The sequence below is a fragment of the Betta splendens genome, chromosome 4 (genome assembly GCF_900634795.4).
Source record: "Betta splendens chromosome 4, fBetSpl5.4, whole genome shotgun sequence".
NCBI classification, from domain to species: domain Eukaryota; kingdom Metazoa; phylum Chordata; class Actinopteri; order Anabantiformes; family Osphronemidae; genus Betta; species Betta splendens.
Genome location: NC_040884.2, coordinates 3,670,753 through 3,697,926, shown reverse-complemented (window position 1 = coordinate 3,697,926; position 27,174 = coordinate 3,670,753). Strand labels below are relative to the sequence as shown.

Here is a 27,174-nt window from a genome sequence, read left to right as displayed (position 1 = left end):
TTCAGCCCTAGAGTAAAGTATGTACAGTATGTACAAACAGAGTCCCGTCACTCAGGCTCCACACGTCACCATTCTCTTATTTAATTGCTGGTGTCATAGTTGAATGGTTCTAATGTCTTAAGCCTCTTGTCAGACATGTTTTCTTATTGCAATACTTCCATAATTCCAATCATGCAGTGATCAGTAGTGCTTCTAAGTCGCCTTTATCTGTTCAGACAATTAAATCCGAAGCTTAGTTCTTAATTTTGTCCTTCCAAAATAGCAGCGGTTCCTGTCATCGACGTCTGTTTGATGTAATTGTTGCCTATTCAATATCAATTTGCATTGAAGAGGTGCATCGTCCGGGCCCTAGAAGATTTGCTGCCTTGCTTCTGGGTGTTATTCATGCTGACGATGCTGAGCCTTGCACTGTGCAGCGCTGTGAGAAGGAGGCCTGTCTCTGAGGAGGCGCGGACCTGAACTCTCGGCCCATTAGGAAGCTGCTGCTGGGAGCTCACACGGGTCCAAAGTCACACCTGCCAATACTTGACTTCCCCTCAAAGTGTGTTCCTGTGTCAGGAGCCATTTGGCGATGCACAGGGTCTGAGCTTGGACGTTTGGTGTTGGTAAAAGCTCCATTCAGTTCTATTTTCACACTTTGGGGGATCAAAATGAGTGTGAATAACAACAGACTGGTGACAACCTTTGCGACATTAATTGTGGTGTTAATGCAAATAAATCCATGCTAGTGTTTGGCAAATATTTTATTCACTGACAGTTCTCATCATTACACCTTCTGTGTTTAATGCACAATCACATATTTTAATTAATTAGCATTTCTACTTGGTTTGGACAAATCACACACTCTGGACGCTGCCAGCGACAAACGCAGAGACGTCTGTACTGGATCAGAGCTCCATTATGGATCTTCTATTCTAGGCGCCACTCAACTTGTGCAGCACAGTTGTCTGCAGGATTACAGCTCAGCCCACAGAAAAAAAGTTCAGTTGAAGTAATCATATTGGCCAGTGTTTTCCCAGGATGTTTGCCTTTTTTCCTGTTTGAGGCACTTATTGCGTGACTGATGGGCCATTAGACTGTAAACACACGTGAATGCGGAGACTGTGTCTGTTAATGGGACTCGCTGTTAATGGAAGTGATTTGGACCCACAGCGCTGCGTCTTGTTTTTGTGTGCATGGATCGGCTTACAGCACTGTGTGTGTGTGTGTGTGTGTGTGTGTGTGTGTGTGTGTGTGTGTGTGTGTGTGTGTGTGTGTGTGTGTGTGGGTGGGTGTGTGTGTGTGTGTGTGCATATAAATGTTTCAGTTGAACTAAACACTGCACTGAGACCAAACACAAACATGGGCAGCTCAGACACACTCTCAGTTATTCTGTCAATAAGCATGAAGAGTAAAACAATAGGAGCTCTAAAAGCTCTGGACCTAGTACTTTATCTGACAGGACAGCGCATTATTGCACATTAAGATCTGGTCCCTGCTGGTAATAATAGTTTGGATGTTCTGTCCGTCTATTGTTGGCTCCAGCCTTGACCTTAGGCTGTCTTTCAGTAAAAATAGTGTTAAGCAAAGGCTAATTGTGTTTTGCTACTTCATGTAAACTGTAGATTTTGTTGCTTCAGAGTCTCATTGCAAAGTGCATGTACATTATGTATAATTTTTGATCAGACTTTATTGCCTCTGTCTTTTTAATCTCAATAATTGCGTGTAGAGAAGGTTCACCTCGTTATTTTTTTGTCGTGTTTGTTGTGGACACGTCCAGTGGCTCGCTCTCGCTCTCCCCGTGGTCCCATCCTGTCTCTGTATAATTGATGAGAGGTATGAAAGGCATCCCGGCTCCTCAGAAAGCTCACTAAAAGCCTTAAAGAGGTGTTTAGTGGTCACAGGAAATGGAGGTGGAGCGGGATGGACGGAGGTGGACAGATGGTCCCATACACGGAGAGACAGGGATTGAGTTAGTGACAGATTAGGACTCAGAGAGAAATTTGATCCGGGTTCATTCTTAATATAGTGCACACACTAATGAGTTTATATATATCCACCTGAGCAGCAGCCTTAAGCTATAGCATAGAGGAAGTCCAGCTCACTGGTGTGTGGCACAGCACGCTACATTGTAACATCACAAGTGATCTGCAATATTTGCTGCAATATTTGCTACAATGAGGTCTTGAAATGTCCCTTTGATCCAGCTCGCCGGTCACTGCAGAACGGAAGCCAATGAAGCCGCGTCATCAACACCCTCCTGCAGACGGTGGCTCATTATGGAGCTGCTGCTGGAAACGTTCCGCTCTCCCTGCGCCTCATGGGAGGCCGCTGTGCGCTGTTCCCTCCATGGCCTTTGTTTGTGATGCATATTTGTTTAGATGCGTCCGACTTGGGTCGGGCTCAGGCCTGACGTGAACCTGCGCCCGGCGCAACTTCATAACAGTTTCTGCAACATTATTTCTGCTTATCATCTGTTGTCAGCGAGTGGGCAGAATGTAATAAACCCAAGTAAGAGTTGTATTTTTGTGAGTCTTCACACCATAACTGTGAAGTTTCACCTCCCACAGACTTCTTTGCACACTCAGAAACTATACATCATCCTCATCCTCATCCTCATCATCATCACATAGACTGAACTAAACAGTTAATCCAGTGCAGCATGAGAAGGCTTTACTGTAGCTATGGCCATGCATTTATTTAGAAATGATAAATTATACAAAACTAAACAAATTGTGCGCTTTCCATAATCAAACGCCTTCCGAGCTACTGTACGCGGAAGCCACAATTAATCTCGCTGTCAGACTGGTGTCTAAGCATCACGACTGCCCAGAACCGTTATTTACGGCCGTGTGCGCTGGCACAGTGTGGAAGTAAATTTATGAGCAACTTCAAGGCTGGAACCATTAACATAACTGATGCGCTGACGTGTGTGCTGCTGTAGCAGATTAAAAAATGCCCAAAAAGCACCAAATGCAATTCGCCACTTAAGACTTCAATACTGGGAAGGCGAGGCCATTTTATGGGCGGGGCTAAATCACATGTGTACAGCCTGGACCACCGTCTCCCATGGCAACCGCTGAGCTCCTCCTCTGATGCTGTGGGCAGCACTAGCTGTTGTCGTAGTGATGCCAGGGTGGATGATCATGGCATGTGTGCATTTGTGTACATGTGAGACAAGGAAACCAGCAGATGAACGCGTGGGCAAACCTGAAGCATTAGTTCTGGACCCGCCCGGACCACTGGTCATCGGCTTGGGCACAGACGCACGCACATTCTAACATACATTCTACATTGCATTTTAATGCTGAGTAGCGCTGTAGATTTGTGGCGCTTGTTGAGCGTGTGTGAGGTGTTGCATCACCTTCTGTGTGTGGGAAGAAGCTTGCATATCAGCTGTCTCCCACACACACACACACACACACACACACACACACACACACACACACACACACACACACACACACACACACACACACACACACACACACACACACACACACACACAGACGTCTCCACGCAGGCACTCTCTGCTCGCTCTCCAGCAGTCTCCTACCTCCAGCCTGTTCTCTGTCTTTGCTGATATGATCAACATAGCTGACCATGGGCAGTCACTCAGTAAGATCACTAATTAATGAGGCTGAGCGCCACATAATGACAGCTTCGTCTGTCCTCCTCTAATTAGCATGGAATGGCTTGGTGCTAGTGACGGCTTGACCTATTCAAATTCAACAAATTAAAACATGCGTATAAATGGTGTTTAAATGCAAACGATGAGTGCTTGTCATTGTCTGGTGTAATATCATTAGGGCAGCGTGATATTAGTGCATTCGCACTGGAATGTCGTCCAGTAGTTGTCATAAAGTTGGCTGTCGACTGTAAGTCGTATCTAATCCAGCCTTTTGAATATGTACATCATTTGATGTGATCGAAGGGGTCTGTCTGTGAGCAGGTCATTGGTGGAGAGTCGGTCTGGGAAGCAGAAGGTGGCCAAGCGCCCGCTCTGTGAGGGGACGGATCAAATGCAGAGAAGTCAGTTTTCCCAAGGGATTTGATGAAGTTTGTCTTGTCTTATCTTTACCAGGAGCCGAGCAGTCATTAAAAGACTGACAGCAGCGCTGATTTGGACTAACCTAATGAAGATAACAAGTTAGTTGTATATAATGGGATTTCAGCTGGTGCATAACAGTATGATTGTATGGTCTACAGAATCCATAGAGGGCTTGTGTCGCACTTTGTGAAGAAGCAGTAGGTTCGTAGTCTCTGTCAGAGGTGGATTTAATGAAGTCATGGAGGAGAGCGTCTGGTGCCGGCAGACAAAGTGGACGCTCTTCTGGTTCAGTGTCTCACAGAGACGGAGGACGTGACAGATAAAAGGGGCAACGGGGAAGATCGTAGACCGAGCACAGTCTAAATGAGCCACTTAGTTACTGTTGAACCCGAGGGTCGTGACCTGAGGAAGTGATCCATCCTACAGTCCCACAGAACAGAACCGTCAGTGTGAGGCCTGTTGTCCTCCCTACAGGGATAATAGGGTCTCAGCTGTGCTCCAGCTTTGGCCCCACTACTAATTCTAAGCTCCCCTTACAACATACTGCGTAATCGTCATGCTTTTAGTATAGAATCGAAAATAAAGCCTTTATTTGTCCCACAATAGGGAAATTGCAATGTTGTAATGATGTACTGGATAAAAATCTAAAGTCATTGACTCCGTTTACAATATGTCAATATAATTCCTGTCACCAATGTTGCAGTAAACAACCATTAATCTATGCAATCAGTCAAGCCAGAAAACACAATAGATGCATAAGGCGTGAGGTTCCAGAAATAGTCAGCTGGATCTAACTACTATGCAGCTGTGTGCTTGTGTTTCCACAACCAGGAGTCTACTGCCAGAGAACGCGCTGCAGTCGCTTCCACAGCATCTGCCCGACAGTGATTATGTTGCCCGACGTTGCTCGAAGCGACTCAGTGAAGCTGAAGGGGCTGAACTGTAGAGAAACGTCAGGATTCCTGCGTCTGTCTCATCACCGTGCAGCCTGACTGTGGACTCCACGGCCCCCTGCTGGGGACATTTGGTAGCACAGCCTTGTTAAAGAGAGACATGTTTGTCACTTCTGTTTTTATCAGGAAGTGTTTTTGACCTTTTACATCAGCTACACTCACTCTGAGTCAGACTGACCTGGAAAAGATTTAATGTGTGCCAGAGAGTAATTAACATCTATTACTTCAATTAGGATGAGTATGAACGTTAACGGCTCAGTAATTGGACGAATTGAGGTGAATTTCAGCTGGGTCAGCGCGGCCTGCCAGAGGAACTAGTGCTCAGTAAAGCTAACTGTTTTCTGGGGATGTGTGTTAGTTATTAATTGTTCTGAGAGCTGTGTCAGAAGTGAGTGGGTGTAGAAGAACGGCGTGAAGCTCGCTGTGGTGTGGGCTCCTCCACTCAGTTTTATACGTGAAATATGACCAGGCTTCTAGTTTGGCTCAGCTTCAGTTTGAAAATAGAGCAAAAGAGAAAGAAAAATACAAGAATTGACTTGATTCTGGTTTCGGCGTTACGCGTTCGCTGCTCCTCAGCCACTCTTCACCCGCGCTTGCGCTTCCATTTCTCAGCAGCGCCCACCGTTTTCCTTCCCCACCCCCCAGTGCTGTGTTGGTGCTGGCTTCATTTAGCGCTGAGATGCTACCGCCCATTCTCCATGCTAATGCTCTCCTGATGGAGAGAACCAACTCACACGCTGAGCCACTGTCTTTACCGCTGTCTACTGCGTCAGCGTTTGACTGGTTCTAATGACAAAAAAAAACAATTAATTAATCACAATCATCATCGTCGTCATTTTTCAAGTAATAATCACTACATTTATATTTTAACCAGCAAATATTCTGACAACTGAAGGTTTTGTCAAAATACAAAGCTTATGATCTATGGCAATTTTAAATATTAGAATTATAAGCTGTTGTTTGGTCTCTAATACTTGTGTCAAACATAAAGACATTTTGTCTTAGACAAAAAGAAGTGGCACATTCAAAGTGTTTACTGTCATTTCACTGCTCCTGAATGCACCTTGGAGACGCACACACAACCAATCTCACAAGGAAGTAGGTCAACACACACACACACACACACACACACACACACACACACACACACACACACACACACACACACACACACACACACACACACACACACACACTATTCCAGCTGACCAGGCCTGCCTTCTGATGCTTTAAAAGAACAAGACAAAGGTTGATGGAGGAGACTGGACTCCACCAATCACAGCTCTCTGTTCCCTCCACACACATGCACCAACAGAGCTTTGAATGCTGTATCACTGTCCCTAGTTGCCTATCGATTAGTCATGCCTGGCTGCTGTCATGTGCAGGAGTCCAGTGAAGCCCCTAATTGGCTAGACCAGGAAAGAGAGAGAAGGAGAGGGGTAAAGTTGTAGCGAGGGAGCCAGAGGGGCAGACGGGCGGCATAGAAAGATGAGACAGGATGAGAAGGAGGATTGTTTATCCAGGCATCAATTTCAAATTCAAAGAAATCTAATTACTTGGCTTTTATGTTTTATAACCAGAGATTCTAGGAATCAAATTGGTTGTTTCGTATTGGAATATATGAATTGAACTCCGTCGTGTACAGAGTGAATAACGTCTCTGCTGAAAAGACAGAGCGTGCGTCAACATAGGTGGATGAAGTCAGTTCCTCTGAGTGACTGAGCGCTGGAGTGGAAGCGCATCATGGATCGAGGAGGAGGAATCTCTACTCGCTGAACTCGCTCGCATCCCCTACAAAAGCGGAGATGTTCGGAGACTCGACTGCACTCGCCCCAAAGGTCCTGCTGCCTCTGCCCCTTTCATGTGACTACTGACCAGGCAGCCCTGAGAGTCAATGTGCTCGTAGGGGCTCACAGCTGGGAGGAGCAGCGTTAAATGCCGGCACCAGAGGAGGATCGCTTGCTTTTCAGGAGTAGCTGATACTTAAGAAATGGAAGAAATGGCAAGAAATCAGGTTTGACTGTTTTGTTTTCATTGTCTGAACCGTATGAAGACGCTCGGATCCACTGGACACAGGGATCTGGGAGAGGCATGACCTACATTATCCGGACACAAGTGATTCTATGGAGTGACTCCCTGTCGTTGTTATCCTCTTGGCTCCATTCTAAATGCATTAACGGCAGGATCGCTCTGTGACTTTTGCATCTGTCGCCGCAGCTATGAACAGTTATTTCCACGGCCATGAGTTCTGCTGCAGCCCCAAGAAGCCGGGCCGTGGCTCCGCTAAGGGCAAGTCCGGCAAGGGGAAGGCCAAATCCGCCAAGGGCCACTCTCACTCCAAGCACAGCCACAACCTGCTGCAGATCCAGCCGGCCAATCACCAGCTGCAGCCGTCGCCGCTGCACTCGCCCAAGCACCACCGCCACTCGCCCAAGCACGGCTGCCATTCGCCGCGGCAGCTGCTGCCGTCCCCCTCTCCCAGCTACTACCACATCGCGCCGCCGTCGCCGAGCCGCCAGCCGCCGTCGCCCGGCCGCACGCTGCTCCTGTCGCCGAGCCACCATCAGCTGCAGCATCGCTGCCACGAGCGCCAGCAGTGCCGCGCGCCGGGCTCACCGGTCGCGCCGGGGCACCTGCTGTCCTCGCAGTCCACGCATCAGCTCTGCAACCAGCAGCAGCAGCAGCAGCTCCGCTCGCCGAGTCACCCCTCGTTTCACCAGCCGTGCCCCCACCACCACCACTGCCCGTCTCCCCTCCCCCACGCCTCCCAGTCGCTGTCCATCCACCCGTTCCACTCCCCGCAGCTCCCCCTGTGTTCGGCGCTGGGGGGCTACGGGTGGAGCACGCTGCCCACCAACCTGGCCGCCGTGGGCTCTCGAGGGAAAGTTCCCAACGTGAGAGACGGTGTGGCGAAAAGTCCCACCAGGAGCAAAGCCAAGGGCAGGTCAGGGAGCCGACCGTGGTCCAATGACGCGTACATGTGGCTGGCACATTCAGAAACGGCCCCACACGTGCCGCATATGTACCACTTTCAGCAAATGCCGGCTTATATGCAGGTAGGTGTGATGGGCTCTGACACAGTCCTATAATGCCATTATGTGTTTTATACACCATTGTCAAGCACCAGTGGACCTCAGGGTCTTTGTTCCTCTGAGAGATGTTTGCAAAGACCTAAAAACTGTAGACTAACAGAGACATGAAACGAAGCAGACTATGATAACTGTAAATGAGAGTTTCACCAAAACCCCAGAAACGAGATTAATGCTGTGCTCTGCTCATCTGTAGCAGGTAAAGATCGGTTGATTAGCATGATTAGCATGGCCTGGTTTGATTTGAGTCACTCTCCATCAGATCAGTGGTCACAGCGTGTTTCATTAGAAGTTAGGTGCTTGTGTCCCAATACATGAAATTTAAGCAGCACTGATTCAGTAGATGCTGAAGAATCAACTCGCCCTTGTTCCCTGGTTCATTTGTGTCTGTTTCCTGTTTGTCTAATCAGGATTCGTTTGCTAATTGATAATTGAAAAATGATGATGATGAAGCACCCGAAGCCCCACACATCCACTTCACCACCACATCAGCTGCTCTGTACTGATACAGACCAGACGGCAATATTATCAACTAAATATCTGGCGTAATTGCAATTAGCTAATTACACACACACACACACACACACACACACACACACACACACACACACACACACACACACACACACACACACACACACACACACACACACAAACAACAGCTGCAACTGTCAGCGTTCCCTGAGTATCTGTGAACTGCATTGTAGGAGCTGTCTTGTTCTGAATGTCCCCCCACTTCTGTTTTCCTGCCACAGATTTCTGCTGCTGCTGTTGTTGTTGTTGTTGTTGTTGTTGTTGTTTTTCCTCGTGCTGCTGCTTTCGGAGGCTTCCTGTGCATCTGTCTGGACCCTCTGCTCGTCGCTGCTGTTCCTCCCAGCATATCTGAAATCCCTCTGATCCTCTGCCCCTCCCGCTCGCTTTGTGCTCTCATGTGGGATCAAGCGTCCTGTCAGCTTGACTGACAGACAGTTGGACATGTGGCAGAGAGAGAGAGAGAGAGAGAGAGAGAGAGAGAGAGAGAGAGAGAGGCGTGGAGTGAGAGAATACATACTGAATGTGTGTGAAAGGAGAAGAGCGTAGAGATTAGCGTAGCTTCGCCTGCTTTGTTGCACATTGGTGCTGTGAAGTCTCGTGGCGTGTTCGTTCGGTCCATCGGCCGATGTGATGCCTGTTTAATTGGTTTGTTTATGAGCTTGTTGCAGCTGCTGATGAGAAACTGGGACTCCTGCTTATCTCGCACATTAGTCATTTACTGGAGAGCAGAGCTTAATGCATCGGCCTGACGAGAACTAAGGACTTTCTGCAATATGAGTAGACGAGGAGGCAGGTGGACAGAATGGTGCGATGGCCTGATGGCTCCTTCAGAACACTGTTAGGAAAGGATCCGCGTGGCCGATCATTAGCTGGCGTGAAGATCGTCCCTCGCTTTGCTCATGTAGGAAGTGAAGAGAAAAGATGTCAGCCGCCGCCTGCTGCTCTGACTCCAGGCGTGGACTCTAGAAGGCCGGCGTGGAGGGACCAGCGCAGGAAGTGAGGTCTAGCATCCAGTTTCACACGGTGAAGTGCGTCTCCAGGCAGAGCAGCACGTTGGTGGCGTCCAGTACAAGGGCTTTGCAGCATGTCATGTGTTTGCAGTCGCTCCATGGTGGTAATCTGTAACAGCTGCGCTCAGCATGTTGTACCAAAATATGAGACGAGTAAGTCATTATCGCAGCTGTGTGTGTGTGTGTGTGTGTGTGTGTGTGTGCGTGCGTGTGTTCTGGGTTTCTGGACCTTCTTGGTCTTCGCCATCACGGCGTCTAACAGCTTTGCTGTTCTCCATGCAGGCCAACCCCCCTCCAGTGGTGGTCAACACAGAGAGCGTGGACACCCCCCCATACGTGAGTACCGCTCCATTCATCAACAGCAATTTTTATTTTTACATTTTATTACATTAATAAACTATTACCAACACTGACCTTATCGGTCTTAAATAAGTGTTAGTGTTACTTCTTTTCTTTCTGTAATGAATAACAAACACACACTTATTGTTATGTGCAGTTATTTAAATCTATCTCATCAATAAAGTTTTAAAAATAAAGTTGATACATTCAGTTTAACAGAAAGCTCAGTCTAGATTAGACGGATCCAGATGTCATTTCACCCTTTGCCAGCTGCTTCGCGGAATCAGCGTGTTGTTAGATAAGTTTGTTATGTAATTATTCCCTGATGAAGGGGAATAAACGCACACACAACCAGATTTATCTCTTTCTCTGAATGTTTCACTGAATTGTTTGTTGGCTGTTAAAATGTAGCAAATCCTGAAAATTTACACAGATCAGTTTTTTTTCTGCATCTATGAACAAGTGGTCGTAACATTTTACTTTAAAACACACTCTAGAGTCATTGTTAGCAATTTATTTACCAATTATTACAGTAATTAAGCTATCATTGTTAGACAAAATGTGTACTCTTTATTTATATCTATTTGGTAGATGACGGTGGCTGATGGAGGAACTTGCCTCAGTTTGAAACAGCAGGAATTCAAAAGCTAAACTAATCTGACACAGATTACGGCCAAGCGGGATTACACGGGCCGCTGGGACGCCGCTCACATTCTGTGTGTGTCTGTCTGCAGCTCGAGCAGGAACAAAACGTTCACCTCCCAGCCACACAGAAGAACTCCGTATAATAGGCCGCTCACGTCACCTTTAATGCGGGTGCTTGACGTTAGCAGGTCCGATCTGACATCAGAGTTACATCACGTTTGGACAGGAATGAAATGGGTTCAGCAGAAGAGCTGCTGATTAATGTGGCTTTGGTTCATTCATGGACGCAGCTTTCTTATCCAGGCACAGTTGGCTCATTGCTCTTTGTTTCGCTCTCTAACAGGTCAATGGCACAGAAGCAGACTATGAGTACGAGGAGATCGCGCTGGAGCGGGTAAGAGTGAACACAGTGTGTGTGTGTGTGTGTGTGTGTGTGTGTGTGTGTGTGTGTGTGTGTGTGTGTGTGTGTGTGTGTGTGTGTGTGTGTGTGTGTGTGTGTGTGTGTAAACCGGACCTCTGTCCTCACCAAAGTCGCCTCCGTGGCATCAGAGCGGTGTAAAGTAAAGGAAACATGAACCTCACTGAGACACTGACATACAAACAAAGGCTGCAGAAGCTGTGAACGCCCAGAATCTTCCTCCTGAAGGGACTGTGACAGGATGACGACTATTCTTAGCTGCTTTCACTTTGAAAAAGGCCATTTGGGTGGATCATAGTTTTTAAGCCTTCGCATTTTGAATTTTTAATATTCTCATCTCAATACGATGAGAATTAAATGCAACAATATATATTTGGTCTTCCTTATATGATGCTCCATAGTGTGAAGGTATTATTATTGCGCTGAAGTAAAAGCTCATCTTGACTCAGTCCCACCGCGGGTCAGACTGCGCTGACCTTATTTCCCCATCCTCTCGTTTCCTGCCTTCCTTCCCGTGCTCCTCTTCCTCCCTCTCTCATTATATCCCCTCTCCCTCGGCCCGAGGCTCTTTCTCTGTCTCTTTCTCGCACTCTATTCTCCTGTGACCTGGTTCTGTCTGCCTGGCTGGATTTGCTTTAAAGACACTATGGACATACACGCAAACACGGGTGCAGACATTTATAGCTTCATGCTCAGTGACAGAGAGTGAGAGAAAGAGACGCAGAGCAATAGCTGCAGCAGGTAATGTGTTCAATCTATTATGTGTAATACTGTAATAGTTTAGGAAGTGAAAGTGGGGAGATGTTCAGTGTTGCCATTTTAAAAAAGAATAGTTTCATCAGATGCTTCACCAACACACACAAACACTAGCACTCACATTATTATTGAACAAAAACACACTGACTAAAATACATGCAGTCAAAAATGATGTTTGTGTGTGTGTGTGTGTGTGTGTGTGTGTGTGTGTGTGTGTGTGTGTGTGTGTGTGTGTGTGTGCGTGTGTGTGTGTGTGTGTGTGTGTGTGTGTGTGTGTGTGTGTGTGTGTTTGCATGTGTGCGTGCGTCCGTGTGTGTGTGTGTGCATGTGAGTAGGGTAACTCGGGCCTGGGCTTCAGTATCGCTGGAGGGACCGATAACCCCCACATTGGAGAGGATCCGTCTATCTTCATCACCAAAATTATACCTGGAGGAGCCGCAGCCCAGAATGGACGACTCAGGTACGAAGACCCGATTGTTTTGACCGAAACCTGAGCTTTAAACACTAAATGGAACAACTAAGCGTTGTCCCTAAATGTAAATACAGACTTTAAAGGTACGAACCCGAGCTGACTCTAAATGATCACAACTGGTTCTGGAGCTTGTAAGAGTTAGACATTGATCAAAGTGTCCTGTAAAGAGCTGCAAGTGTTTGTGATGCTGCATCGGATGCAGAGGCGACAGAGGAGCCGCTGGAGTCCCACTTGATTTCGCTTTAACAGCTCCTGTGTGTAGGTGGGTGCATTAACACCATATGAATGAGTTGGCAGAAGAAGCCCACACACAGTCAGTCAAACATCCTTTCACAATCAGCAGAACTGAACTAATGGGATGAAAGGTGCTTCCTCCAGCTGTTCCTCTCTAACAGACACTTCTCCAGCGTTTGAACTGAGAGTGAGACTCTCACAGTCGCGTTACTCATCATTCAAACCACCTGGTTTAATGCGGGTCCAACTCTTCCCGACCAGGGTGAACGACTGCATCGTGCGGGTCAATGAGACGGACGTCCGGGAGGTGACGCACAGCGGCGCCGTGGAGGCGCTGAAGGAGGCTGGAGGCCTCGTCAGGTTGTACATACGCCGCAGGAGGAGCGTCACCGAGAGGATCCTGGAAATCAAGCTGGTCAAAGGGCCCAAAGGTGCGAAAGCCTGAGTGAGACGTCGGCGCCGCCCGCGATAGCGACGGCAACAGCTGAATTAAAACGTGCTTTCCTTCAGGGTTGGGGTTCAGTATCGCAGGCGGAGTTGGAAACCAGCACGTGCCAGGGGACAACGGCATCTATGTGACCAAGATCATCGAGGGAGGGGCTGCACACAAAGACGGGCGGCTGCAGATCGGGGACAAACTCGTGACGGTAGGAGATGAAAATCAAACGAGGGCCTTCAAACGAACGTCCACTAAGCACATGCCTCATCTCATTTACCCCACTGTATTCAATTCTGACTTATTACCTATTCACCACGTTGCTGTGTCAGACTAAATGAAGGAGGCCAGTGTATAATGGTGTGATTGCATCAGATTATCTCCATTCTGCTCCTGCAACAGAGCACAGAGGACAATAAACGCTGATTAGATGATGAGCGTCTTCTCCATTAACGCAGGCTCGTGCTGGCGTTGAAGTAACCCAGAACTAGTGGTTTTTGAGCCGTGTTGATGCGTAGCTCGTGTCCTCGCGGCTCCGCAGGTGAACAGCTCCTGCCTGGAGGAGGTGACCCACGAGGAGGCGGTGGCCGCCCTGAAGTCCACCCCCGACGTGGTCTACCTCCGTGTGGCCAAGCACACGTCCCTCTTCATCAACGACAGCTTCCCTCCTCCGGACGTCACTAACTGTGAGTTCGCCCGAATCCAGGGTCCAGGTTTTACGTGAGCGCCGAGCGGCGTTCGTTTGTGGAACCTGGCGTCTTCCAGCCTCTCGCTTTTCTTCACAGCGTCATAAACAACCTGCTTCGGCGGCGACTATAGAGGCTGGAGCGTTTTACACCAGGTGGTGTTGAACTATAAAGAGCGGCAAGAAGCAAAGCTGCCAGTGGATATTTTTACATCCAGGTTCAAAAGAAAGCGCTGGTGTTTTTTATAGAGGCTCCGGCTAAGACAGTCTGTATATCAAAATAAAGCTTATTTACTAATGTTCTCGTACGTTAAATAGTAAAAGGCTAAATTACTGTTATTAGTTAGTTTATTTACTTTGGCTTACAGTACAAACAATCAGTCAATCAGTAGATGCTACACGTTTCCTAATTAGTGCATGAAATATGTGTTCCTAGGATTTAAATTTAGGTTGTAGTGAAATCCAGACAGGAAAAAATACAACTAAAAGGATAAATGACTGTAGATTACGAATCATAATGGTCCATGATTTCAGGCTGCTCTGTAAATTTTTTTTGTGTTATTGCTTTAAACATATTCCATAATAATCAATTAAACTCGTTGCTTCTTCTCAGCATACTCCCCACATCAAGACAATCATGTGAGTCCCTACATGAGTGGCAGCCAGTCTGCAAGTCCCGCCCCCCTGACGACGCCCAGGTACTCGCCACTGCCCAGGACCTTGACTGGAGACGAAGACTTCAGCAGGTGAGACCTCAAATATAATCACACAAAGGGGCACGAATCCTGGTGCCACTGGTACTGAGGATGTTCTGTGGGCATCTGTAGCTGTTTGTTAGCTCGCTGCTCCATTAGGTAAATGTAAAGCCTAGTCACAGGGTTAGAGATCATCGGATCTTGTTGTGACTGATGGTTTTAGTGCATAGAAAACATCAGTTTGTGAATCACTGTCCTAAAGAGCCCAGCATACACGCACTGACCTCTGTCCTTGCCTGCTCAAGCTGCTGCTGCATGTATGTGTGAAGGTTTGTGTGTTTGTGAGTGAAAGGCAGATGGCAGCGCAAATGTAGTCTGGAATGTGAACCGAGGTCACACACACACACACACACACACACACACACACACACACACACACACACACACACACACACACACACACACACACACACACGCATTTGCAGTCCCAGTGCTGCTCTACTATCTTTAATCCATTTTAATGGACGGATTACAGCCTATCACAACCCTCGTCACTCAACTGGCATCACCGTGGTTACCAGAATATGACTCATTTCGTCATAAACCTCTCACCCAATCGGCTCACTTTGGTTCTAATAAATCTGATAAGCCGCAGACTCTGTGTGATGGTCATGGTTTGATGTCAGCATTACTTTGCCTTAACTCTCGCTGCTGTTTTTACATCTTTTTTTTTAACTATTTGCCAGGCGAGTGTAAGATATTATCACTGACAAAAAAAACATATGCGATTTCAGCTTGATCAGCTAGAGATTGAAGATGCCAAAACACCAGCTCTGCAAAAGAAAATCTAAAAGAAATAGCAGTAATAAAAGAAGCAGTTTCATATATTTGCCCTGACTGTTTTTTCATGAGCAGCCTGTATTGTCTGTGGTGTTCATTTTTACCTTCCACTGTCAAAAAACATTCAAGTTGTGCTGATTTACTAATGAGTCAAACCACCTAATGCTCATGAACTGAGTCAGAAGTGCGTGTTTAGCGCAGGATCGGTAACCATGGCGATGCAACAAAAACAGAGATGATGCAACACTGACACCTGCTGGTAAAAGCAGGGAACCATTTAAATTCAAACATTTATATACATTAGAATCTATTTGCTACAGTAGCTGCTTAATAATACAGCTGCAACATATTTTCTTTGTAATTATCATCTAGATAGTACTGAAGAACATCTGCTAGGCCTGTGCTTCAAATTAACTTATATCATATTGTTAATATTTATACAAGATTCCTGCAAAAGAGGGAAACACTCATTAGCTGTAGAAGTCGCTTCAGCCCACTTTATATTTAACGACGTGTGCTCCTTTGACTGCTTTCATTCCAGAGAACCCAGGCGGGTGGTGCTCCAGCGAGGGTCCACGGGTCTTGGCTTTAACATTGTCGGTGGGGAGGATGGAGAAGGAATCTTCATCTCCTTTATTCTTGCTGGAGGTCCAGCCGATCTGTGTGGGGAGCTACGGAAGGGAGACCGCATCCTCTCGGTACGAGCACAGACCTCGTACATACAAAACGCTCAATGCATTAATATTAATAATTCAGGCCCTGCTGTTATTACTGTATTGGTTTTATTGGCTTTTCAAGGGCGCCGCTCTGCTGGTTTAAGTTGTTTTTTTCTCCAGAGCATTGTTGACGTGGACTCCTACAATCTAAAGTAACTGAATTATTTGCTGAAGATGGATAGTTTTAACTCAATGTGTGTGCATTTATTCACACTTTCTACTGCGATTCGAACTGGAAAACACAAGGTGAATGCTTGTGCTGCATTTTGCTTTCTGAAGAAGTGATGGCTTTAATCTTCAGTGATTTGATGCTTATGCCGTTGTTCTCACACCTGAAGGTTCTTCCCGTGCGAGCTGTCACCTGTAACCTACTGGAAGCACACGAAGACAAGTGTTTTTAATAGCCACTCGTTTGACTTTAGTCGCGCTGCTATTGATCTGACCTTTAATTTGTTCGTGTCCAGGTTAATGGCGTGGACCTGTCTAGTGCAACACACGAACAGGCAGCCGCCGCGCTGAAGAACGCCGGACAGACGGTTACCATAGTAGCACAATACAGACCAGAGGGTGAGTACTGCAGACGCTCACTGACACCTGCAGTAGCAAAAAAACAAGTCTTCATGTCATGGATGCTGCTTTAGTGGGCGGTGGTAGGTATGGTGTGATAGGATGCCAACAAGGATGCACAGCCTTTATTGGGATGTTGTTCTTTTAATTATGTAAACTATGGTTTTGACAGCAAGGAATAGAAACACTTGCATCTCCGATTTACAGTACATACAAATGTGCGAAACGATTAGCAATACACACTTACTAAAACGTTATCCATCACATCTAATGTGAAACCTCCTAAACTTAATCATGCTGAACAAATAAATGAGCAGCCCTTGAAAGCTCTAAAGGGAGGAGAACTCTCAATATCCTCATTCTCTGAATCTGTAATTTAAAGATCCAAAGACCACATGATTTAAAAGTATAAACACATACTGAACGGGAGAGTGATGTTTTCCAATAAACACTTTCCTGGATGTACGTCTGCTGGGAGTGACTGAGAAGGCCGTAACCTAGGAAACCAGGTTATAGCAGCTGAGTGGCTCAGCTAATGGGATGCTGTCACGGTGGGCCACCTGAGTATAGTACAACCAAATACGGCTCACGCACAAACTGCATCAGGCTTCCAGAGTCCCTGATTCACCTCAGAAATGAGTCTGCTGGAGGAGCTGATGTCTCTGCTCTATTCTGTTAAGGCTGAGAGGGTAGAACTAGAACTAGAACGTAATCAAATTATCTGATGAATGTTGTTATTTCTACAACAGAAACAGAACGAGAATGAAGCTTTTATTATCACTTTTACAATTTCTAGGTAAACTAGGTCACGCAATTAAAATAGGATTTAATTAAAAATTTAACCGTAAAGAGCACTTCATTTTTATGGAAGTGAATTATGTGGATGATCCTTTCTGTCGTGCAAAGTCAGATCAGCACCACGGACAGTGCCACAAAGTCCAAAATGAATCCTTCAACAGCAATAAAATACAACCTGGAGATTAACCGCCTCCTAAGACACTGTCTGCTCTGTGGAATCCAGAAGCTGTTTAGCTTTTCAAACACAGTGAACCATGAGTATATATAAAAAAAAATGTTTAGAAACTACTGAACATTTTGCCTATTTTTGCCTACCTTTTACCATTGTGCTCAGTTGACTTCAGTGATAAGGTAATAATTCACACTTGGTTTGAGTTTCGTCTCTGCTTTAGAACTCTGTGTGTGTGTGTGTGTGTGTGTGTGTGTGTGTGTGTGTGTGTGTGTGTGTGTGTGTGTGTGTGTGTGTGTTGTGACTCTCTTACACCTCATTAGTGTCTGCTGAGTGAACTCTAAGTAGAACCTTCTGTCTGTTCTGGACTTTGGTCAACGCTGTGTGTGTCTGAGTGTGCGTCAGGTCCACGTTTGTCCTGTTCCTGTGGCGATAGCAGGCGGTGAGCAGCAGTGCTCCCTCTGTTTCACACACACCCTTCCTGCCAGTGAGAGAAGAACTAATAATGGCCTCCACCAGGAGTGTGTGTGTAGGTCTCCTCCTGTTAGTTCTAATAAATATGGAGAGGACCGCGCTCCTCGCGGTGTCTGCGTGTGCAGGCAGAAGCTCGGCTAATTCAAGCTGATGCAGCAGGTAGAGACCTGGTCTTAGCTGAAGCAGCAGATGGAGAGTGTTTGTCTAAAAGCCCTCATCCTACGTGAGTAAAGCAGACGTCCTCCATCATGTTCAGGGTATTTTTAATCAGTAAATTAGACCCGTGGCTGACAGTGTGTTCATATTATTTACGTTTGGCCATTGGAGACGACTGGGCTGGATTCAGAACTAAAATCCCTCCATCTGCACGTCTTCTTGGTGTTCGGTAAAGTGTGGTGTGGTAGAAGCCGAAGCGTGCAGGTCTCTTTTTCCTACTTTATTATAAATTGAAAAAAAAAGATGAGTGAGCAGAATGAGCCTGGATTTCTCCCCTTTTCTGTCTATTTTAGGCCAGTTTTCTTCAATTCATCAGATTGGTGGTTGTCATGTTGTTTTGGCGAGAAAAGACAGTTAGAGTGGATTCATTCCATCTGGACAGTTTGAGTAAGATTTTTAGGAATACAATAAAGTTTGAGCCTTTAGACTCCTTCCCTTTTGTCAGCATATGACAAACACATCTGTTGTGTTTATTAGATGTACAGAAACATTCTCCAAGTCGAACGAATCAACATTCTTTGATGTCCCTTTAAAAGCAAAGTTCTGCAACTTGCATGTTCATCTGTTTGTTTCCCCAGTCATTTTCCATTTAAATGAAATAAAATTATATTATGGGAGAACAAGAATTAACACAAAATTATTAAACTCACACAAGTGAAAATCTTGAATAAATGTCACTGAAGTGCAGTGACCTTAAAGTATGATCTAAGTTTCAGTAAGTAATGCCTTGATGTTGGCAGCAGAATTAGTGGCCAGGATTACACACACACACACACACACACACACACACACACACACACACACACACACACACACACACACACACACACGCGCGCGCGCGATGCAGAGTGGATTATCTTCACCTGTGTGTGTTTGTGTTTGTGTTTGTGTTTGTTGTCACCACTTAAGCAGAGGATTAATAGCAGCATTTTTTGGCTTTCACACAAAATGTGGTGCGAATATTGTCTATTGAGTTCGTACAGAAGGCTGCTTTGGTGAGATGACAGAGATGAATCTTTATTTTGAATATTTCTGACTGTTTGTGCTTTGATTTTCTCCTCTTTTCATGTTCATCTCATCTGCAATCTGATACGTTGATCAATACCGATACAGACTTCAGCAGATCGATTATAAAGCAGCCACGGCGAGTCCTGCATCGATTCTCGCACACAGCGTTACGTTTGTCTTATGATCTGCTCTGAGAAAAGCAGAGCACAGGATTTTTGTAACTTAATGAAGCGAGTTTGCGTGGAGGCGGCTCATGCTGTGCAGGACTGACGAATGTAAGTCGTGTTTTAATGCAAGGGGAACATTTTGGTTGGTCACAGACAAAGACAGAGGCTTCATTTCCCTTTTAGCAAACACATTGTGTGTAGAGACTGTATTTATGACATTTACCCAGCACACAATGTGTTCAACCCGGGCTCAGTGTCTGACTCAAAGCATGGATCCACTCTGATGGTGGTGGGAGCTGTGGTTAGTTTGAATGTTTCTACAGAGGTGATGCTGTAGATGGAACGCAGAAACATCTGTGAACCAGATTCAAGCATTTGTATCTGTAATCAAGGATGCGTAAACAGGAGGCGATGATGATTGTTAAGGGAAATATTGGTGCAATGCACATAACCCACAGATGAGAAGCGCCCGTCTCCTGCGGTTTGTAAAGCACTGAAGCTGCACAATGTGGGAACGGCCTCTGCCAGCTGCTGAATGGAGAAACAATGCTACTCTGGAGAGAAGCCAGGAGAGGTAAATGAAGGAAGGAGGGAATATGAGCCCCAGAGCCATTAGTCTCTGTCATCACCCTCCCCCCAGCTCCACCTCCCCTCCTCCTCTCATCTCCCTTTCTATCTCTCTCCATCACGTCCTTCCATCTTCCCCGGTTGCTCTGACTCCAGCAGTGCCGCACTGAGGCGACGCGTGCTGACAAAGAAGTTTAGGTGCCGCTCATGTGAAACTTCACATTGCAGCCGATTCCGGCTCGAAGTCGCGCCCAGAGAGAAAGACGCTCAAATAGAAGCATATCTGTTTGTGTGGAAGCTGAGGAAGATGGAGGCAAGAGCCAGACAGATGGAGACAGACAGACATAAATCATGCAGAGCAGAAACATTTGAATGTCCTTGTACTTGTGATGATGGACTCTAGTGCCTTTAATGGTCTTTTCACACAAAACGATAAAAATGTGCATTTTGCTGTTGATGAAGTTTCTCAGAAAATCAATATTTCAAACGCTTGCTCAGGCCTGACTGTGTCTGCGTGGCATAAAGACCTATTCCCTGGGCCAAAGTAGGGCAGGAGAGCTTGGCATTAACGCAGCATCCTGCATGAGTGACCCAAGGAAACAGTGTGTGTGTGCACGTGCGTGCATGGGTGCATGCGTGTGTGTGTGTGTGTGTGTGTGTCTCCACCCTATGGCGAGCTGCTGTCATATCAAAGAGGGGGAGGAGCAAAGCAACGCACCAGCGAACAAGAGCTGGAGAACGAGACGAGTGTAGTAGAGAGCGAGTGAGTTCGCATCTGTTGTGTCCGCAGCAGCTGAGCGGCGCTGGACTGACTTTTTTTTTTTATACACACACACATACACACACACATATACACACACATGTCACACGCGCACACCTCCTCTCTCTCTCTGGATCCAAAGTGGAGCTGCCATCACCATCACCATCATCTCTCTTTTACACACACACACACACACACACACACACACACACACACACACACACACACACACACACACACACACACACACACACGCACCTGCTCTCTCTCTTCCTGCCTCTATGGTTTTTTTCCCATTCACACCCCAGGACGCTGCTCTTCTAACCCAACTTTAACACACACACACTGATTTGAACTGCGCCGGCATCGCATCGCGCTGAGGCTTCCTCTCCTCCAGCAGCAAGTGAGTACAGAACGGCTTTACTTTAATCCTTAGCTCTGCCTTTACTCTGAATCTTTAAATGCTTGGCTGTGTAAAAAGGACAAACCTGTTTCAGTGCGATGTGATGGAGCTTTAGCGCGTTAGCTGCTGCGAGTATTAGAATTCATGCTTGGTCATTTTACATCATCTTATCTGAGGACTGAACTTTTATCGCTCTGTTTCTGTGAAAACAGAGATGATACACGTGACATTGGTAACAAACAAACTGATCACATCAGCCTGTGTCTTTCCCTTTGAGACTCATGTAACAGTGAAAGCGCAGCCTTTGTTTGGTGGCTCAGCGACAGGATCAGCTCATGTACTGTACCGTTCCCTCCATCCCACTCTGTCACGCCGCGCCTCCTCCTCTTAATCCTCTGATGCTCATACTGAGGCGTTGTGCGCTGACAAAAACATTTACAGTAGATGGTGATGATTTGAAAGTTCGCGTCTGCATGATAACGTTCTGAAACAAAGTGTTAATCCACAGATTTACACTGGATTAGAGCGGAGATTGAAAACGTCGGGTTTAGCTCAGCGACGAAAATGAATCAAGATCAAAGGACAATGTTACATTTTCAGAAAAAAAGTCACTTTTTCTAATTTTCCCCTCAGTGTGGACAGATTAAAGGCTTTCAGTGTTAACTCAATATAAACCTTATTAGATGTGCTTGACTTTGAGTTGGCTCAGTACAGTTTGTCCTGTTTGGGGCTTTAAGGGAAATCAGACAAAAATCAGCAGATGCTGTTGTGCAGGTTCAGATCAGCGCACGCCTCGTTGTGTGTGTGTCCATAACACCTCCACTAAGATTGAATTACTCAGGGTTAATCAGATTCTGTAGTCCGAGGCAAAGGTTCAGACACACAGACACACACACACACACACACACACACACACACACAAATTGAAACCACAATAAATAAATAAATACCGCAATTTTAAAAGTGTGAGACTTTACTCATCATATTCTGTATTTTCACTCTTTCTGCTGGACGATGATGACAAATTCTAAAAATGCACAGTTAGGACCCTTTTCATACCTTGTGCACTTCCGTGAATAATTCACATTTATATTTAAAGAGGTACAATGACATTTTTATGGCCACTAGAAAAAATGGGTCAGAACCTAAAGTGGTTTTGCAGCGCGTGCCGTCGTAGGAGGACACTAAAGCTCAGGGCTGCTGCTATTCTCAGTGCACGAGGAAATCATTTCACGTCGCATTGATCACCAACTGGTTGCTCTGTTTGCTACTTGTCATTTGAGAGAATCCAGGATTAGAGCTGCTGCTGGCAATTAAAGCCCAAGTGTTGTTAGAAGCTGCACATCCTTGTTTTGTGGGTGAAAATATGTTTCTGCTGCTCATTATTTTACAACGTTCACTGATGATGGGCAGCGTTTCGTTCATTCTCTCAATCCAATTTCATTTGGAAACATATGGGATTCAGTTTTACTCTTTAATTCCTCTCTGATGCGTTTCCACTGCTGTGGTTTGGCAGAGTTTGAGCCAGTGAATGCATCTGACTGGATGGAGTGGATGTGAAACCTCGGCTGCACGGATGCAGCGTCGCCGTGTTAAAGCGTGCGCGTGTGCACGGCGGCAGCTGACGTCTGACAGCTTTAACTGCCACACGTGTTTGTGTGATTAACGGAGATCAGTAGCTTCCAGCTTGAATTCATCTGACTGGATAACAGTCTTTGTCTTGTTTTTTGTTGGTCTTTAAAACCACATTGTGTTCATCACGAGTCTCCTGCACCGTGGTTCGTGACCTGTTCATCCACATCATTTTAATTGATGCTTTAATTCTGCACTACATGCAAATATGTAAAAGCTTAATTTAATTAAACTGGAGAAACAGAAGTGGGCAGAATTAACAAGAGGGTTGTATTTACCAACAAACCAACATGAATGTGTTAATAACTAAAGCAGAATGTGATCCAAGCCACTAACTGTGTTCATAGACCTATTTAAACAAGGTTTTAATCAACAATGTTATAATTATGGTGCATGTATCTGTTTTAAGTGCACATTTGTGTGTGTTACAGTGAGTCCGCTGTGTGTTGGTGATGTTATTGACATGGATCCCAGCTGATGTAACAGCAGTTAATATTCAGATCAAGCTGACTGTTTGAGCTCAGTGTTTGCGTCTGCAGGCCCAGGGGTCTGTGTGTGTGTGTGTGTGTGTGTGTGTGTGTGTGTGTGTGTGTGTGTGTGTGTGTGTGTGTGTGTGTGTGTGTGTGTGTGTGTGTGTGTGTGTGTGTGTGTGTGCGTGCGTGCGCGCGTGCGTGCGTGGTTTCCTCTTTCAGTGAATCTGCCCAGATTCTGTCTCACAAGGCTTATGTCTGTCCTCTAACGATGCTCCTCCTGCTCGTGTGTGTGTGTGTGTGTGTGTGTGTGTGTGTGTGTGTGTGTGTGTGTGTGTGTGTGTGCGTGCGTGCGTGCGTGGTTTCCTCTTTCAGTGAATCTGCCCAGATTCTGTCTCACACGGCTTATGTCTGTCCTCTAACGATGCTCCTCCTGCTCGTGTGTGTGTGTGTGTGTGTGTGTGTGCACAGAGTACAGCCGTTTCGAGGCAAAGATCCATGACCTGAGGGAACAGATGATGACCAGCAGTGTCAGCTCCAGCTCCACGTCGCTCCGCTCCACGCAGAAACGCACCCTTTACGTCAGGTAACGGAGCACACACTCACGGAGCAGACGGGTGGATTGTGTGCTGCCCCTCGGCCTTTCTACAACCTTATCTCTGCTGTCTACGTTTTGTGTGCGTGCGCATGAGACGCTGACAGGAAGGAAATCACAGTTAGATTAGCTGGCGAACACTGTGTCACAGCCAGACAAAGACACCCCAGCGCCTGTCTGCTCTGTCCTGCTTCCTTGCTGTGTCTCTGTGCTGGTGTCATTCTCATCCCGACCCGTCCACGTCGCTCAGTCGTGGATCTCCTCGTCTCCTGCACGGGCGCCGCTAGCACAGTCTTGGACCAGCGTCATTTAAAGATCCACTCCTTGACATCCAGCTAGTGCATCCAGTGTTTGAAATGCTGCTCAGGTCGCTGGGTTCACACAGGTCACGCTGAAGCTCAATAAGGCAGAAAAGAGACGGGATACAAGCAAAATGGAGGCCGATCGATGAAACCGCGACTGAATGTGACACTGAGTCTCCAAATAGAAGCTTTTGTACATTTTTCTTTACATTTAAATGAACAAAACAAAAAAGCCCAATGACTCAATTAGCACAAGACTGGATGTATGTGAGGGCTCACAATTCAAACCACCATTAAAGGAACCAACTGCATGAGCTGAACGGTGCACGCAGCCTGTGAAACTGCAGCTGCAGCGGGGACAAAGTCACCTTGAACTATACGCAGTGTCTCACACACAGTCACTGAGTCACTGAGGCAGCGGGGCTGAGGTCAGAGTAGCAACGGGAGCTGGAGGCCAAAGGTCACATTCAGGAGAAACCAGCGGTCGTGGAGATTTATAATACGAGTTCTGGGCAGCAGCATAATTACAGTAGTAATGCATTGTCTGATGTGTCATTTCTGTAATTTAGTGTGTTTTGCTGACTTTGAATGTACGTGGCCTACGATGAGTAAGACAAACCAAAAGCAGATTTTACATTTGTTGTTCTGCAGCTACAAAAGCACAGTTGCAGAAAAAAAAAGCTTTCATTACTTTTATTTTCACACCAAAGAGCAGGTTCATGGTGCAAAAACTTGCTCCTTGTTGAGTTTCTCTCGTGAAGCTCTGGCTGGTCAACATTAAGCTGCAACAGCATTAAACTCATAAAAGCACGTTTGCTTCCTTACGTTTTCATAATCTGGAGCCGTGACTGTTGCTCTTAGTCCTAATTTAGACCTCAGCATCTTAAGCGTGTCCAATTCAACTATTAGCAGACAATCAACTGCCTTAAAAACCAAGAAGAAAATATCAACGGGACAGGTTTTATTCCTGAAATACTAACACTATATCACCACCTTAGATAAATTAATACATTTGAATGCTTTGTGTTGGCAATAATGTTCCTACAAGTCACAATCAGGTCAGGATCTCGTCAAGGTTATAGAGAATAATGCAGAGAACCTACATAATAAATCACTGTCAGATCAGATGTTCCTGTGTCTCATTACTGGCCACAAATGGCCAATCAGGAAGCAAATATTGGAGAGAAAGCTGGCGCCTGATTGGCTGAGTTGAGTCTGTTGGTGCGTGACAAATTGGGGGTGTCCAGGCTGCTGTGTGTGCTCATGCGTGTGCCAGTGTGTTTGTACGGTGCATACAGTATGTGTATTAAGATGCAGACTAACCTTTCCTCGGGGGAAATGTCACCAAAGAAAGACACAAAACCTTTGTTAAGGGTGTGCGTCCTGCTCGTTTTGCATTCACACCATCGGGGTGCTGTTTTAAATGCTGATTCCACAGAGATTTGTCTGAAAAAGCCTCTGTCCAAACTGCACAATACGTTTGTTTCCATAATGCTAACTTATTCTCTATACAGTAAAACAATAGTCAGCGAGGGTCTGATCGGGGAATGGATGAAGCTGCACAGTATGTGAAGAGCGGGCACTGGAAAACGATACCAGTCCACTGCAGCTGAGGCCTCAGCAGCAGGAGATCAGTTTCATGCGTTTCCACCCAAATGCATTTGTTTCGTACTGTTCTGGACACTAACGCCTACTGCTCTGTGTTCCAAGAAATGAAATGCAGCAATACTGGACCAGTGACTTTAAAACACAGGCCCCAAAAGAAAAAGGAAACAGTGAAAGCTCCATATTAAAACACTTATTTCTGATCCTCACATCATGAAGTCCCTTCCCCATTAGTGGAACCTGTAATGTAAGAACACTTGGGTTGTGCGTGACTCCTATTTATTCAGTTTTTTTACACTATCATATATTTTCTTCTTTAATGAGCAGCTCCGTGAACCGGTGACATTTTAAAGTCTCATGTGACAGTTGCCCTTATCACCGTATGTATATGAGGAGACAACACACTAGTGTAAACACACAACTGCACCTGATTTCTGCAGTGCACATATTTGGACAAGTCCTATTCTGCAGAAGCATCTCTAATTGTCTCACTGAGGTGTGACTCTGCTGAACCTGCAGCTCTTATAAGACTCGACCTCTTGACCCTTTTAATGTCATCCACTTGTTTTTACATATTTTAGCCCTAAACATGCTGATTGGAATCTGCTTGAATGCAAACAGGCATATTTTAGCAGCTGGGTAAATGCCTACAGTAATAGATATTTACTCTGTCATCAGTCAAACGCGAGGTTTATGAAGCACACGCATCACATGATGTTGGAGTCTCTGCCTCCATCTTTTCTTCTGCCTTGGTTTCTTGGTCTCTGTTTTATTGATGAAGGCAGCAGGGACTTTAGGGGATTGCTTGTTACTTCAGCTCTACTTCCTTTACTCTCACTCACACACACACACACACACACACACACACACACACACACACACACACACACACACACACACACACACTGGCCTACTTTCCCAGGTCTTTTCCCTCTGGACGGGGTTGGAACTCAGTGGTCGCAGAGACAGATCACCGTCACACACACGCACATGCACAGATGTGTACAGCTGCATAAACACACAGACGTGTGCACATCAACAAGGTCATGAATTAAAACGCAGACCTCAGCTGTTTCGACTCCTGTTTGCTTCATCAGATCTGTCAGTGTTTTGTCACTTCATTTCCTTTTTTTTTTTAATCCTCACATTACTGATCTGTCTGTTTGTCCCACTGAGAGTCTCTCTCTCTGTCTGCAGAGCCTTGTTCGACTATGACGGGAGTGCGTCGGACCTGAGCGCTCCCAACCAGGCCCTGCCGTTCAGCTTTGGGGACATCCTCCATGTGAGCAGCACGAGCGAGGAGGAGTGGTGGCCCGCCCGCCACCTCAGCCCCCCGCCCTCCAACTCCCCCGAGGTCGGCGTCATCCCCAGCCGCAGGAGGTCAGAGTTCAGGTTCCTCCCATCCTTCAGATTTAACTACAACATGCAGTACCTGCCTCAGTCTAACTCCACTGTCTGATTCAGCAGTGACGAATTAGTCTCGCTTCACGTTGAAGAGTCATTTTGCTGTTGTCCCCTGTGTGTCTCCCCCTGTGGAGGGAGTGATGGGCAGATGTTGGTGGGGGTCTGAGGTGGGGGAGGAAATGAGC

The 27,174-nt window shown here is 46.2% G+C and overlaps 1 protein-coding gene across 14 annotated transcripts in view; it reads left to right on the top strand.

The window, feature by feature from the left end:
* LOC114854238 (discs large homolog 1-like protein) overlaps positions 1 to 27,174 on the top strand; it is a 57,504-nt gene that overhangs the window by 24,559 nt on the left and 5,771 nt on the right. For 11 of the 14 annotated variants that reach the window (XR_008694318.1, XM_029148454.3, XM_029148452.3 and 8 more), the window contains 11 exons: positions 9,899 to 9,952; positions 10,944 to 10,994; positions 12,110 to 12,234; positions 12,742 to 12,911; positions 12,991 to 13,127; positions 13,458 to 13,602; positions 14,215 to 14,347; positions 15,678 to 15,834; positions 16,317 to 16,419; positions 23,555 to 23,669; positions 26,783 to 26,965. Coding sequence is in view for 13 of the 14 variants with exons in the window: in XM_029148454.3 (XP_029004287.1) it covers positions 9,899 to 9,952; positions 10,944 to 10,994; positions 12,110 to 12,234; positions 12,742 to 12,911; positions 12,991 to 13,127; positions 13,458 to 13,602; positions 14,215 to 14,347; positions 15,678 to 15,834; positions 16,317 to 16,419; positions 23,555 to 23,669; positions 26,783 to 26,965 (1,373 nt within the window). In the remaining variant the exon portion in view is untranslated. Of the gene's footprint in view, positions 1 to 6,141; positions 8,040 to 9,126; positions 9,770 to 9,898; positions 9,953 to 10,943; positions 10,995 to 12,109; positions 12,235 to 12,741; positions 12,912 to 12,990; positions 13,128 to 13,457; positions 13,603 to 14,214; positions 14,348 to 15,677; positions 15,835 to 16,316; positions 16,420 to 20,499; positions 20,982 to 23,554; positions 23,670 to 26,782; positions 26,966 to 27,174 lie in introns of those variants that run through there. The other 3 variants (XM_029148457.3, XM_055507660.1, XM_029148464.3) reach the window with 3 other exon arrangements.